Raw genomic sequence first — 14160 nt, 5'->3', positions numbered from 1 at the left:
GGAAGTTAACCAAGTGTGGATATGATAGAAACAGGGTTCAAAGATCAAAGAGCGAAGCCTATATGCGGTAACACACCAAGGTCCCAACTGGCTTAGAACTAATCTGCATACTGAGTATACCAAGGTATCCTGCTTATACGTACGTCCTTGCTTCCCGCAAAAATGGCTAACAGGACGTTATTGCCTTGGGAACCCTTGGGTATTTACTGATATTGGTGGCTTCCACCTTTAAACTAGCAAGGTGGTACGTATCTCCACTTAAGTGTCAACCAGGCTGGGCTGAATTTCAACCAGGCTGGGCTGAGGTGTCACAGATGTGAGAATAGCATAGGTAAGAGGGGAAAATTCGGCGTCCTAGTCACTAAAATATTTGTAGCATAGATATGCAACTTGGCAGAACATGTATAAAATTCAAACATAATTATAATACCAGCCTAAAAATATTGCTTGCTAGTTCTTACTACAGTACTAGTTTACAACACCAGATACATAAATAACACCATTTATGTAAATCAATATAATTAATCATGTAACTTTAGTACCGACTACCAAACCTTTCTATGTTGGCAAGTAAGTCAATCTTCCCATAACCCACCAATTAGACTCTGTCTGTTGAGTGGCAGGGTGGAATAGGTTAACATAAACAGGCATGCAGCCATCTTTGATGTACGGAATATTATAAAAGTCAGACAACACGTATTGAGTATCTTTAGCAATGTCCACACTTCTCATTCATGGCAGTTGGCAGGAGGAAAATAATGAAAAGAGGGAAACCATTCCTGAAATATGACATGTATAACTCAAAAGGAAACCTGAGTAAGAGAAACGGAGCTACAGTAATGCTGAACAAAATAAAAAGTATGCTTCTATAACAGATAATATTCCACAATGTCTGCATTCAAGAAATTCCTTTGTTTTCGGCTAGCAGGCCAGAAAACAGAGCATTTCAGGTTAAAATGCTTTTAACGGCAGCCAAAGGCAAAACAGCTACTGTTTCGTGCAAACCATGGACCGAATTGCAGTGTGCTAGAGGAGACATTGTTCATAATAGTTTCAGAGGAATACCAAAAATTACAGGATATTTCAGTTGCCAAAATATTTTTAAAAAATCAGGCAACGACATCTGTCATACGAAGCGTTTATTTCATAAAGTATTGGTTGATTGGTTCCAAACACCAAAATGAAAACTACGATTAAATTAAATATATAATCATAAAGCAAATAAATATACAACAACAACAACAAAGCCTTTAGTCCCAAACAAGTTGGGGTAGGCTAGAGGTGAAACCCATAAGATCTCGCAACCAACTCATGGCTCTGGCACATGGATAGCAAGCTTCCACGCACCCCTGTCCATAGCTAGCTCTTTGTCGATACTCCAATCCTTCAGGTCTCTCTTAACGGACTCCTCCCATGTCAAAATCGGTCGACCCCGCCCTCTCTTGACATTCTCCGCACGCTTTAGCCGTCCGCTATGCACTGGAGCTTCTGGAGGCCTGCGCTGAATATGCCCAAACCATCTCAAACGATGTTGGACAAGCTTCTCCTCAATTGGTGCTACCCCAACTCTATCTCGTATATCATCATTCCGGACTCGATCCTTCCTCGTGTGGCCACACATCCATCTCAACATACGCATCTCCGCCACACCTAACTGTTGAACATGTCGCCTTTTAGTCGGCCAACACTCCGCGCTATACAACATTGCGGGTCGAACCGCCGTCCTGTAGAACTTGCCTTTTAGCTTTTGTGGCACTCTCTTGTCACAGAGAATGCCAGAAGCTTGGCGCCACTTCATCCATCCGGCTTTGATTCGATGGTTCACATCTTCATCAATACCCCCATCCTCCTGCAACATTGACCCCAAATACCGAAAGGTGTCCTTCCGAGGTACCACCTGGCCATCAAGGCTAACCTCCTCCTCCTCACAACTAGTAGTACTGAAACCGCACATCATGTACTCGGTTTTAGTTCTACTAAGCCTAAACCCTTTCGATTCCAAGGTTTGTCTCCATAACTCTAACTTCCTATTTACCCCCGTCCGACTATCGTCAACTAGCACCACATCATCCGCAAAGAGCATACACCATGGGATATCTCCTTGTATACCCCTTGTGACCTCATCCATCACCAATGCAAAAAGATAAGGGCTCAAAGCTGACCCCTGATGCAGTCCTATCTTAATTGGGAAGTCATCGGTGTCGACATCACTTGTTCGAACACTTGTCACAACATTATTGTACATGTCCTTGATGAGGGTAATGTACTTTGCTGGGACTTTGTGTTTCTCCAAGGCCCACCACATGACATTCCGCGGTATCTTATCATAGGCCTTCTCCAAGTCAATGAACACCATATGCAAGTCCTTCTTATGCTCCCTATATCTCTCCATAAGTTGTCGTACCAAGAAAATGGCTTCCATGGTCGACCTCCCAGGCATGAAACCAAACTGATTTTTGGTCACGCTTGTCATTCTTCTTAAGCGGTGCTCAATGACTCTCTCCCATAGCTTCATTGTATGGCTCATCAGCTTAATTCCACGATAATTAGTACAACTCTGAACATCCCCCTTGTTCTTGAAGATTGGTACTAATATACTCCGTCTCCATTCTTCTGGCATCTTGTTTGCCCGAAAAATGAGGTTGAAAAGCTTGGTTAGCCATACTATCGCTATGTCCCCGAGACCTTTCCACACCTCAATGGGGATATCGCCTTGCCTCCTTTCATCCTTTTTAAAGCCTCCTTCACCTCAGACTCCTGGATGCGCCGCACAAAACGCATGCTGGTCTCATCAAAGGAGTCATTCAGTTCAATGGTAGAACTCTCATTCTCCCCATTGAACAGCTTGTCGAAGTACTCCCGCCATCTATGCTTAATCTCTTCGTCCTTCACCAAGAGTTGGCCTGCTCCGTCCTTGATGCATTTGACTTGGCCAATATCCCTCGTCTTCCTCTCCCGGATCTTAGCCATCTTATAGATGTCCCTTTCACCTTCCTTCGTGCCTAACCGTTGGTAGAGGTCCTCATATGCCCGACCCCTTGCTTCACCAACAGCTCGCTTTGCGGCCTTCTTCGCCATCTTGTACTTCTCTATGTTGTCTACACTCCTATCCAGGTATAGGCGTCTGAAGCAATCTTTCTTCTCTTTAAGCGCCTTCTGGACATCATCATTCCACCACCAGGTATCCTTATCTTCGCTTCTCCTTCCCCTGGACACTCCAAACTCCTCCGAGGCCACCTTACGAATGCAAGTCGCCATCTTCATCCACACATTGTCCGCATCCCCTCCTTCCTCCCAAGGGCCCTCCTTAAATACCCTCTCCTTGAACACCTGAGCTACCTCCCCCTTGAGCTTCCACCACTTCGTTCTAGCGACCTTGGCACGCTTATCCCGCTGGCACGAATCCGAAAGCGGAAGTCAGCAACCACCAGCTTATGCTGGGGTACAACACTCTCCCCAGGTATCACCTTACAGTCTAGGCACGCACGCCTATCTTCTCTTCTCGAGAGGATGAAATCAATCTGGCTAGAGTGTTGGCCACTACTAAAAGTCACCAGATGTGATTCTCTCTTTCTAAAGAGGGTGTTAGCTACAATCATGTTGTAGGCTAGAGCAAAGCTTAAGACATCTTCTCCTTCTTGATTCCTGATGCCATAGCCAAAGCCCCCATGCGCCCCTTCAAAACCTGTGTTAGATGTACCCACGTGGCCATTGAGGTCTCCTCCTATGAAGAGCTTCTCACCAATTGGTACACTCCTAACCATGTCTTCCAAGCCTTCCCAGAACTCCCTCTTGGTGTTCTCATTGTGGCCTACTTGCGGGGCATATGCGCTGATAACATTGAGAACCAAGTCCTCAGCTACCAGCTTGACCAGGATAATCCGGTCCCCACGTCTCCTGACGTCTACCACTCCATACTTGAGGCTCTTGTTGATCAAGATGCCTACGCCATTTCTGTTTGCAGCCGTCCCCGTGTACCACAGCTTGAAGCCGGTATCCTCCACCTCCTTCGCCTTCTGTCCTCTCCATTTGGTTTCTTGGACGCAAAGGATATCAACACCTCTCCTCACTGTTGCATCAACTAGCTCCCGAAGCTTCCCTGTCAGAGACCCTACGTTCCAGCTACCTAAGCGAATCCTCCTAGGCTCGGCTAGCTTCCTTACCCTTCGCACTCGTCGAGTCAAATGCGAAGACCCTTGCTCATTTTCCACTACATCCGGGCGCCGATGTAGCGCGCCACTAAGGATGCGACGACCCGATCCTCGCTCACTTGCCACCGTATCCGGATCAAGATACGGCGCGCCACTTGGGGGGTGACGGCCCGGCCCTTGCCCATTTTCCACCACACCCGGGTTCCGATGTGGCGCGTCGCTGAGAGGGTTACGCCCCAACGAAAATCTTTTGGGTTTCATCTCCATAAGAGTGGCTGAGTTTTTACGTTGGCTCGCCAAGCCTATCACAACCCTCCTCCTTTACCCGGGCTTGGGACCGGCTATGTTGAGACAACATAGGCGGAGTTCATAAAGCAAATAAATATATCACTGAAAATCACTATAGTTGTGTCAGCCAGACAAGCAAATATGACTAGATGTTACTGAATGATTATGTCATTATGTAGCACAAAGGAAAATACTATTTAGGCACAGGTAGCTTCCATTTCCCTCAAAAGCGGCAAATTTTCCTACCAATTAGCACATCATATCTGATTGTTATAGGACATGCAACATTGTTGAGAAGTGAGAACACACAATAAGATATGGTTAGTGGAAAATCTAGTGATGATTGTCTAGAACAAAGACCATTTGGAACCATTGATAATTACATAGCACAACAATTTGGTACAACACACTTACAAATTCAGATTCCGTAAATTTGAATGCTAGCCGAAATTGTTACTAGAACAAAGTTGCAAGTTCTGCACAGAACATCCTATTGTCATTCATTGGACGAATTCAGCAGTGAGAACAATACTACTCCATCTAAATTCAGATCACGAGAAAAACAGAAAGAAAGAGTAAGCTACCTCCAATTATCGTCTGCTTCCTAGATCCACAAGAGTTCAGTTCACTGCTTTCCCAACATTGCATCTAGAATAGAGTTAAGATTATGTATATATTTGTCATGACAATAACCGGCCCTACAGAATCTTTCAATTGTGAGGTCAAATACAGAATTATCTAGGGAAAACCCTTTTCTTTCTCTCATATTCTGGAATATGAGAATAGTCTCCGTGATTTTGCCATTGTAAGCAAGCCTGTTTATAAGGACGCCAAGAAGATCCATTGACAGTCCATTCTCTAGCGATTTTAGAAAGCAACTACTGGCCTTAGCAAAATTTCCATCTCTGCATAATCTAACAACGAATATAGTGTAAGTAACTTCATCTACAGCAATATTTCCTGCTGCCATGTCAGACATTAGGCGGCCCACCTCACTAGGCGTTCGATGGTAGAAAAACCAATCAATCAGTGTATTGTATGTCACGACATTTGCAGCAAACCCTTGGTTACAGACTAGGCTCTTGGCTGCGGAGCACTTTCGACCAATGCAAAGACTACGAATGGCAATGTTGAACGTCCTCGTGTTTGGCATCACACCTTTCTTGATCATGTCTGTCAACAGCTTCAGAACACCCCTCCAATGTCCCATTTCACATAACCTGCCCATCACAGTGTTGTATGCAACAACACCAGCATACCATCTCGATGACGACGTACTCCTCTCTAGCAAGTATCTGGCATGGGAAATCCTCGAGGCATGGCAAAGGCAATTCAGAAGAATGCTCAAAGTAAAATCTGTGGGATCCAACCCTTTGCCCAGCATAACACCCAGCAGCGCAAGTGCTTCCTTAGCCTTACCTTTCTTGCAGAGACCATTCATAAAGGTATTGTAGGTGACAATACTGGGCGTCCAACCCTTGGTTCTGCTCTCCATTAAAAGCTGCTTGACTTCATTAAATTGGCCGGCGTCGCACAAAGCCCTGATCAGAACATTGTAGGTGACTACATTGGGAGGGCAATCAGCAGCTTCCATCGTGGCCATCAGGTCCATGGCCTCCTTGACACGGCCCTCACGGCAATATCCCTGTACAATTGGCGTGTAAGTATGCACCATGGGACGGCACCCCGCTTCCTGCATCCACTCAAGCAGACCCCATGCCTCGAGGAGCTTCCCCGCACGGCACAGCCCCGTGACAATTGTAGAGTACGTGCTCACGTCAACTTTCATCCCAAGCTCTTGCATCCGGATGATCACCTTGTACGGAGAGTCGTCGTGGTCGGTGGTCCACGAACGCAGCTTGAGAAAGATGTTGTGGGATGACGCATCGGGCCGCACCCCAGACGCACACATTTCGTCGAACACCTTGGGGGCCTCCTCCACATGGCCAGCTTCGACGAGCGCGTTGAGGAGAGTGTTGTAGCAGAGCACACTGGGGGTTCCGGAAGTCCTGAGCTCGGCGAAGAGGGCGAGCACCTGGTCGACGTCGCCCGCGCGCGCCAGGGCCTTCATGGCTACGTTGCAGTCGCGCTCCAGCTGCCGCCACTGCGGCTGCTGCTGGTGCTGCTGCGGAGGGCATATTTCCTCCGATGTGGGTAGAGGCGGGAGGGGCTTGGCGTCGTCAGAGTCGTCGTCGGAGGAGGAGCAGGTGGGAAAGGGGAGGGTCGCAACGGAGGCGAAGGAGGCCATGCGCCCGCGCAGGAGGAGCCGAGCGGTGGGGAGGGCGGTGGCGCGCGCGATGGTCGCCAACGGTGGGGTTCACCGGCGGGCGCCGTGGCGGTGGCGGAGGTGGCGGCGGAGGGAGGAGAGAGACTGATTTTGGGATAGGGACGATGGGCTGAAACGGCGGCGGGGTTTTGGGAACGTGGGCCGGGTCTGCAATTAACCGGAGTATGCTTCATTCAGCCCAGCACCAGCTAACAGAGGACCCTAAAGTGCTCAAAAAAAAAAGAGGACCCTAAAAAAAACTATTCCTCAAAGTTGCCTAAAAAATATACTTATTCCTCAGTGTTTCTCAAAAAAAAAATCTATTTCTCAAAGTGTGCTAAAATAATATTCCTCAAAGGAATATTTTTTAAAACAAATATTACTCCCTTAGAAGAAAAACAGAGCATATCCAACAGAGATTTGACCTTGTCCAAAGTGTCATTTTACAAGATTTTTCAACTGTGGGAGGAAAATATAAAATTAGAGCCTGCATTTCGGTAATTAGTAAACACAAGCTCATGTTCTACCCAAAATATTGACAAAAATAAAGGAACAGGAATTCACATTTCATTTCATTCCACTTCACTTATAGCTATCCTAAAAATGCTCCTTGTGGAACACAAATCTAGTGAATGTTCTCATGTTCATTTTGTGGCAGAGTCTTTCCAGTTGTCTTCCCAAATCATCCGGCCCGCAGTAGAAAACCCCTGCCATTGCGTTCCATTTCCATGTAAGCATAACAAATATGTGAACTTGAAACCGCAAATTTCATGGAAAATATGTCCCAAACTAAATAATACTAGGAAACTCATGATATTAGGGTCATATATCTGCAGCTCTTTCCCCTTTTGACACATCAGACAAGAAACTGGGGATCATTATTTCATCGTACGATGATATAACTGACAGTGCATCTTCTAAATTACAACAAATATTTTTCGGTAGAACATTAGTTGCATATATAATTAGCTGTTAGACAAGAACAGAAGAGTCATACCTATCCTTTCACCGATATGTTTTCTTGCAAGACCATGGAACACCCTAGGCCAGTTCGGTCTCGAAAAGTGTGTACGGACCTGCAAGTATAAAAAATTGCCTTGTGATTGACAATTTGACAATTGCACGGAATGAAGGGTTCGCGGTAATTAGCACTGGAAAATTGCAGTGCACCAAATGGTAGAGTAATAAGAATGTTGTACAATCTTCAATTTTGTGTAGCTGTTTAGGAGAAAGACTTACTGGAGTTTTCGAGATGATATCAATGCCATGGCGCGCAAAATGAAGAGCCTGAATTGCGCTTATCAGCACTGACCGCTTGTCACCTTCCTGGTAGACGCTTGTTAGATAGTTGTACATCTCTATCACACCCTATAATCACAACGTGAGATTTATAAGAGCGCAAGACATTCATTGTCATGGAAAATGCTCATCTGGAAGTAGATACAGACACTTAAGAATGGTCATTAAATCGTAACCTGTTTGCTGTCTCGAGCTGAAACCTCCTTCATGATGTCCCTAAACCACTCAAAGGATCCTTGCTCTCTTGTCACCCAATAAAAGTAGGCCTTCCTCAGCCCATTGGCACTATGATGATTTGCTGCGTAGCCTTCCTGCAATGGATTGGGAAGATTACGGTAAATCATTTTGTATGCAGATGCGTAGCTGGTTACACTTTATGAGCAGTTTGCACTGGTCATTGCCTTATCTAGGCCATTGGCAATGTCTTTGAGGACACTTATGAACGGTGTTGCTCCTATTCCAAGCCCTATTAGCAAGATAATTTCATATTTCGAGTGATCTTGTGATGCTGCACCGTATGGGCCATCAATGGATACTTTTGGCAGGTCGAGGTTGCTGCAACGCAGTGCCTACAAAATGTCAAGTGTTTATATTATATGACTAAAGTACTGAGATAGCTACCTGAAGCATTATTCAGAGGATGAAGAGTGTCTTACCTCATGGAACATATCATACACATGGTAGCTCCAGTCACCCAGAGATCTGATGTGGATGCTCAAATGATCATCATCTGGTGCAGAGGTAAGAGAAAATGGGTGCCTGAAACACAGAACGAAATAGATATAGAATTAGCAATAATACCCATGCTACAAACTTGCACGCGATAAAGTGACAGCGCAAAACAGTAACGAAACTGATATATCACCAACTATTTACCAAAGCTTCGGTACCATGGTAAGCTCACCATTCAAACTTCGATACTTGTGGACATTGGACAAAGACATACATTCCACTTTGATAGCGAAAACCTGGAGGCTTTGCCATCTTGAGAGAAAGTACCTTCCCTGTATAAGTCATTGCCTGTAAAAAACATACTGAATTAGATTTGTTACAAGAGGACGTGCATAAAACAAATATACTTCATTGAGATGACGAAATATGGAAGATGATCACACACATCGAGGATCTTCGATTCATATGCCATAGATCTGACCATCCTGAACATTCGCTCTCCAAGGTAGATCATCACAGGAATCACCACATACACCCATGTCTGCATACACTTTGAGACAGTATGAGATAACAGGGACATAAACATAGTGATCTTTACTTTATTCAATTCATATTACCGTCTTCTCTGATACATCTTTTGCTAGGAAGAGGAACATGGAATGCACGATGAGCAGAACGTAGACAACAATGAACAGATGATGTGAGTACCAGAAAGCATTGAATCCCGCCATCTGTCTGACCAGAGGTGGGAGTGATCCTGGGTTTCTTCTTGAAGGCCTACTGGCAAGCAGGAAAGCAATCAGCATGAGCACTACCATGGCTATACCAGTTGTCCCCTCGATTGATGTCACTATCTCCATGTATGATGGCTGGTGATAGCCAAAGTCACGAGCAATTGTGCGCCCAAAAATGGTCTTATCTGCCATTGCAATCCTTGGGATGTCACATGATAGGTGAGTACCAGCATGGAGGATTATGCCGATCACAATTCCTGCAGCAACAAGCTAAACTGGAATATGAATATTATGCTCGGAGCAATTGGAGTATACAAGCCATGCAAATGCAATGCACATTACATTTGGCAATAGATCACACCTTGTGGAAGTTAATATTGTCATTAAATGGAATGACAGAGTTGATGCTACGGCTTCTCCTAAGCCAAGTGATAGTGTTACGGCATACAGGTAGGAGCACAATGGCCATGTTAAACTTAAGAGTCTCTGCAGCGCCCTTGGCAGTTGGCAGGCAGTATCCCATGACCTCAAATGCCAATCGCTGGCGATACTGCATGAACTTCCAAGTGAAGAGTGCAGCACATGCTACAAGCCAGATGACAATTACCCATATTCGTCTCCAGTGAGCACGAAAGAAGACAATGGCCGTCGATGTCATACATTGTATGTGTTTGGTTGGTATAGGTGTTGACCAGCAAGTTGGTTGGAGATCATTCAGTGTCCCCTTTCTTGTTCCGCTCAGCTGCATGTTTGAGGATTTTGCAAGGACAATAAATTGGATTTATATTATCAATATGAAGAAACAGAGTCAGTGATTATAAAATACTGGCTGGTGCTAGTAGATCACCTTTGCTAGTCCCTGGCCTGTTTGGATTTCTTCTAGGATCAAGTGTGTGTATTCAGTTGCTTCGTCTTGGCTTAATGAGAGCTTGTTCAAAGAGGCACTGAACATTATCGCCTAAGAAATTAAAAGCATGTAAATACACAGTTCTAAGCTATTAGTAATCATGTGTTAAGACTGTCTGCATCATACCTGTTTGATATCTTTTTCATTGAGATTGCTACTTGAGTTTCTTTCACAGCTGCAGATTCATATGTGTAAGAAAACACGTAAAAAAATGTGTAAGAAATTTCTATGTGTCAATAGTTTTTATATTTCTTAGTGTTTATACTTGAGACTGGAGTCATAGGAGTTGCAGTTGACGAAGAATACCTATCCAATGCTATTCTGATCCCATGGCTAGAAGAACGACTGATGGATCTTTTAGGATTGCTGTTTTGATTGACCAAAACAGGCCCTTCCGCCGAACTAGCAGACTCATTTTCACCTACAGAGTAATATGAGCTCATAAAGAGATGCAAGCAATATACAGAGATAAATTAAACAAAAAAATATGGCTATTTTCTTGAGAACCCATTCAATATTTTTATCTCAATATTCCACTACATATAAAGAAAGATATCAGTACCACGATCTTCATTTTAACCCTTCAAAATTCATGGAGCCATATGTAATGTAGAGAGCTTGCAAAGACTAACGATTGACCCCTGGGCATGGTATTCAGTATTATTTGCCTTATAGAAACTAGGACAGTGTTTCTAGTTTTAGTGTTTCTTGGCTTTTTTTTTTCGGACAAAGAGGTTAAACAGCCCCGTCCTCTCAATCGGTTCCTCCCCAGCCCATCTCCCACTCGAAGGCTGGACTCTGCATCATCCTTATCTCTCTTTCCTGTGAAGAATGTTACTATCTTTGTTTAAAGCACTGTAAGCACAGCCCACGTTGAAGCATACCAACAAACAGTTGGTGCGCAGGGCTGCAGGCTCCAACAACAAACAGCCCATAGCACGACCGCACGAACAATTCGACAATCCATTCATCTACGCAGCCTGAATCTAAAGAAAGTACATGTATACGTACGCATCTGTGACTAAATTCAGCTAGCAATATACTCCTACTTTCGTGAATCCTACTTATGCAGAGGCCGGGTGTGTGCTTATTGTGTTTGTATCCTTTTGATGCTTCATTATGAGCTAATAAAATCCATCCTTTATCGAAAACTCCTACCTTCGTGAAGAGCTCGGCCTCGCCAACGTGTGCGGAAGCCGCGGGATTGGACATTGGAGTCGGCAGGCAGGCTGGGTGGGAGGATCGAAGGAGGCGTGGGGAGGTGGATATGGTCATGTCTGGAGACGGCCTCTGCACGAAGGACTACTTTTTTTTTTGGTGCTCAATTCTAGTGCATCTTTCGTCGACGTTCTATTGCACTTTCTGTTTATCCAACTTCCTATTGTATCTACTCTTTATATACTGCATTTGTTTTTCTTTCTTTTCTCGTCCACATCAGCAATCATCCCACACGTGGCAAGATTAAAAGTCACCTTAACCGAAATTCGACCTTACCATGAATTAGATCAATAATATATATTTGTGACAGAAATTATGCCGATGAAAATTTCTGTTAAATACGAATTCAACGGCATAAATTTTATCATACAACACACATTTGATTGGTCTGATTTATTATCAGAGTTTAATTTTGAAATGCATGCGAACTGTTTTTTTTTGGCTAGTTGGTTGCTTCACTTTTTTTCCCATACGACCAAAACAATAATCCTACACCTACGTACTTATCCTAATCTATTTATCTCTCCCCCCTGATTTTCATGGGGCGGGGCCGGGCTATTTTCCCCTTCCAATCAAATCATCCCATATCAGTTTTTACGTAACATTTTTTTTGCGGGTTTAAAAGAAGTTTATTCCAAAGTAACAGGCTTACAGTCCGCTAATACAAGATTATGAATGAAGGGGGGTGGCCGTTGCAACTAACAAGCGGTGCTACGAGCCGTTCGGGCATAATTAGCAAGACAATGTGAGACCATGTTCTGTGATCTCATGATCTTCACTGGTTTAAACTCCCTCTGCAGCATGTAGTTCTTGATCTTCCTGACCAATTGACCGTTTAGTGATTTATCAAGTGAGGCATGTAGTTTTTATGTAACATTACCTAGCATAATTACGTAGGTGTAGCAAAGCCCCGACCAAAAACAGAACAAACTCTTCTAAAATTTCACTACTTGCATCGGCGAAGTGAAAAGAGCTCACCAGCCTTCCCAGGCGACGAGCACGAGCGGCCAAACCTCGCCCGCTCCATCTCGCTCCACTTGGGCTCCCCCTTGCCGTCACGCTCCACGAACTCCATGCCCGGCGACGGCGAGCGAAGCAGCCTTGCCGTCGCCTCGCCCGACTCCAAGTCCTCGCCGCCGCAGCCGAGCAATGACGCCGTGCAGCAGCCATCGTCGTCGTAGACGTAACCGTCGGCGTCATGGAAGAGCACTTCGATCTCTACCTCCGACGCCGACCTCCCCGATGGGCAGGCGCTGAGCGACGCCGACAGCGCGTCGCTGCTGCCGGCGATGCTGGGGTTGGACACGAACTGTATCATCACCGGACCCTCCGAGGACATGATCGGTACCTGAAGAAACTCATCATGGGCCTCGGACATTGGTGGAGTAGACTGTATTCGGGGTACCTTGTCGTAGCAAGTTCCTTTGCAAGTATATATGCATCATGGGTTCATGGTTCAAATGCATGCACCCAGGAAAATTATCTTTTGGAGAAATGTTGCGGTACAGTTGAGCCGGTGATGGGAGGTGGTGTGGTTGATCACTTGATTGGGTAGCTAGGGAGGAGAGTTAGGAATGGCATTCATGCTTGCTTTCGGTTGGCCATCCTAAGATTATGCGAGCAGCCATATGCATGAGCGGCATCATCTGGTGGTACGTATAGTAGCTAATCAACATGAGCTGCTTACTTCGGTGCGGGTTGGTGGGAGTATACCATCTTCTCTTCTTTTTTTTTTCCTTGCAAAAGAGAGTTCACTAGCATTAGGGCAACTCTGACGCGGATCATCAAATCGCTCACAAATGTTTGGATATTTTTCGCCAATCCAACAATGGTTACCAAATTTGTTCGGACCGGTCTGAATGTCCAAAATCAAACCTAGGGGAGGTTTTGAGGAGTCCGGACATCCGCCACGTCAGACTCCCACAACGCCGCCCGACCAAAACACCCCACCGCCCACCCAGAGCCTTTCCCCCCCACTCCCTCCCTTCCCCTGTGCTGTGTATCCTCACCCTTGGAGACCGCCACCGCCGCAGTACCATCTCGAACACCATCGAGGCCCTGTCGGACCTCTGTTGCTCCAGCCAGACTCCTGCCCGCCTTGGACTGTGTCGTCGCCATTCCACCTAGGATCCCGCTAGCACCCAGGTGCCATCTGCCCCTGTCGCTGCCATCCATGGCAGAGGCCACGGCCAGCATGTGTTCGACCAAATGCCAAACGAAATATTTTGACTTCTCTAAAAAAACTTTTGACATTGTCGTTGTTGACTATCAAGGAAACATGATTGTTGTATACTTGGTGAAGGAGGGTGGATTGTTGTGTGAGGCATGGTTGGCACAAGTGTGGATTTTCAAGCCATGAAGCATAATGTGGCATTTTGGCAAAAGTGTGCATGTTTTGTTCAATGGGCACAAGAACTACGCCCCCCCCCCCCCTAAAACATGGAAGTGGTCCATGATCATGGTGTGAGGTCACTACTCCATCCATATGGTACGCCATTCAAAATGCCGTCAACAAAGTATTGCGGTTTGTATGCACGAGTGCCAAAAAGGTCGCCAAGGGGCGCGTCACTTGAAGAGATCGTAAGTTTTGCTCCTTGTTACTCTTGGTCATTTCATTGATTTGCT

General features: G+C 45.4%; 2 protein-coding genes across 3 annotated transcripts; both read right to left on the bottom strand.

Moving 5' to 3' along the window:
• Window positions 1-253: 253 nt before the first annotated feature.
• On the bottom strand, window positions 254-6813 carry LOC119282416 (pentatricopeptide repeat-containing protein At5g65560-like). The gene is made up of 2 exons (XM_037562654.1): window positions 5024-6813; window positions 254-779 (listed from the first exon to the last, which is right to left on the bottom strand). The coding sequence occupies exon 1, from the start codon at window positions 6685-6687 to the stop codon at window positions 5065-5067; it is 1623 nt and encodes a 540-aa protein (XP_037418551.1). The 5' UTR covers window positions 6688-6813; the 3' UTR covers window positions 254-779; window positions 5024-5064.
• Window positions 6814-7119: 306 nt separating this feature from the next.
• Window positions 7120-13058, bottom strand: LOC119282400 (respiratory burst oxidase homolog protein F-like). Of its 2 annotated transcripts, none has more exons than XM_037562638.1 (14): window positions 12514-13058; window positions 10624-10738; window positions 10444-10492; window positions 10258-10368; window positions 9772-10152; window positions 9294-9680; window positions 9122-9217; window positions 8909-9024; window positions 8661-8763; window positions 8406-8573; window positions 8181-8315; window positions 7945-8073; window positions 7703-7781; window positions 7120-7412 (listed from the first exon to the last, which is right to left on the bottom strand). In XM_037562638.1, the coding sequence occupies exons 1-14, from the start codon at window positions 12911-12913 to the stop codon at window positions 7303-7305; spliced, it is 2379 nt and encodes a 792-aa protein (XP_037418535.1). In that variant the 5' UTR covers window positions 12914-13058; the 3' UTR covers window positions 7120-7302. The 2 variants fall into 2 exon arrangements, with proteins under 2 accessions (XP_037418535.1, XP_037418543.1); XM_037562646.1 differs by lacking the exon at window positions 12514-13058 and adding an exon at window positions 11476-11624.
• Between the last annotated feature and the right edge of the window lie 1102 nt (window positions 13059-14160).

The sequence above is a fragment of the Triticum dicoccoides genome, chromosome 1A (assembly GCF_002162155.2).
Source record: "Triticum dicoccoides isolate Atlit2015 ecotype Zavitan chromosome 1A, WEW_v2.0, whole genome shotgun sequence".
NCBI classification, from domain to species: domain Eukaryota; kingdom Viridiplantae; phylum Streptophyta; class Magnoliopsida; order Poales; family Poaceae; genus Triticum; species Triticum dicoccoides.
The sequence above is the reverse complement of the archived record's forward strand: the minus strand, read 5'-3'. Positions and strand labels throughout refer to the sequence as shown.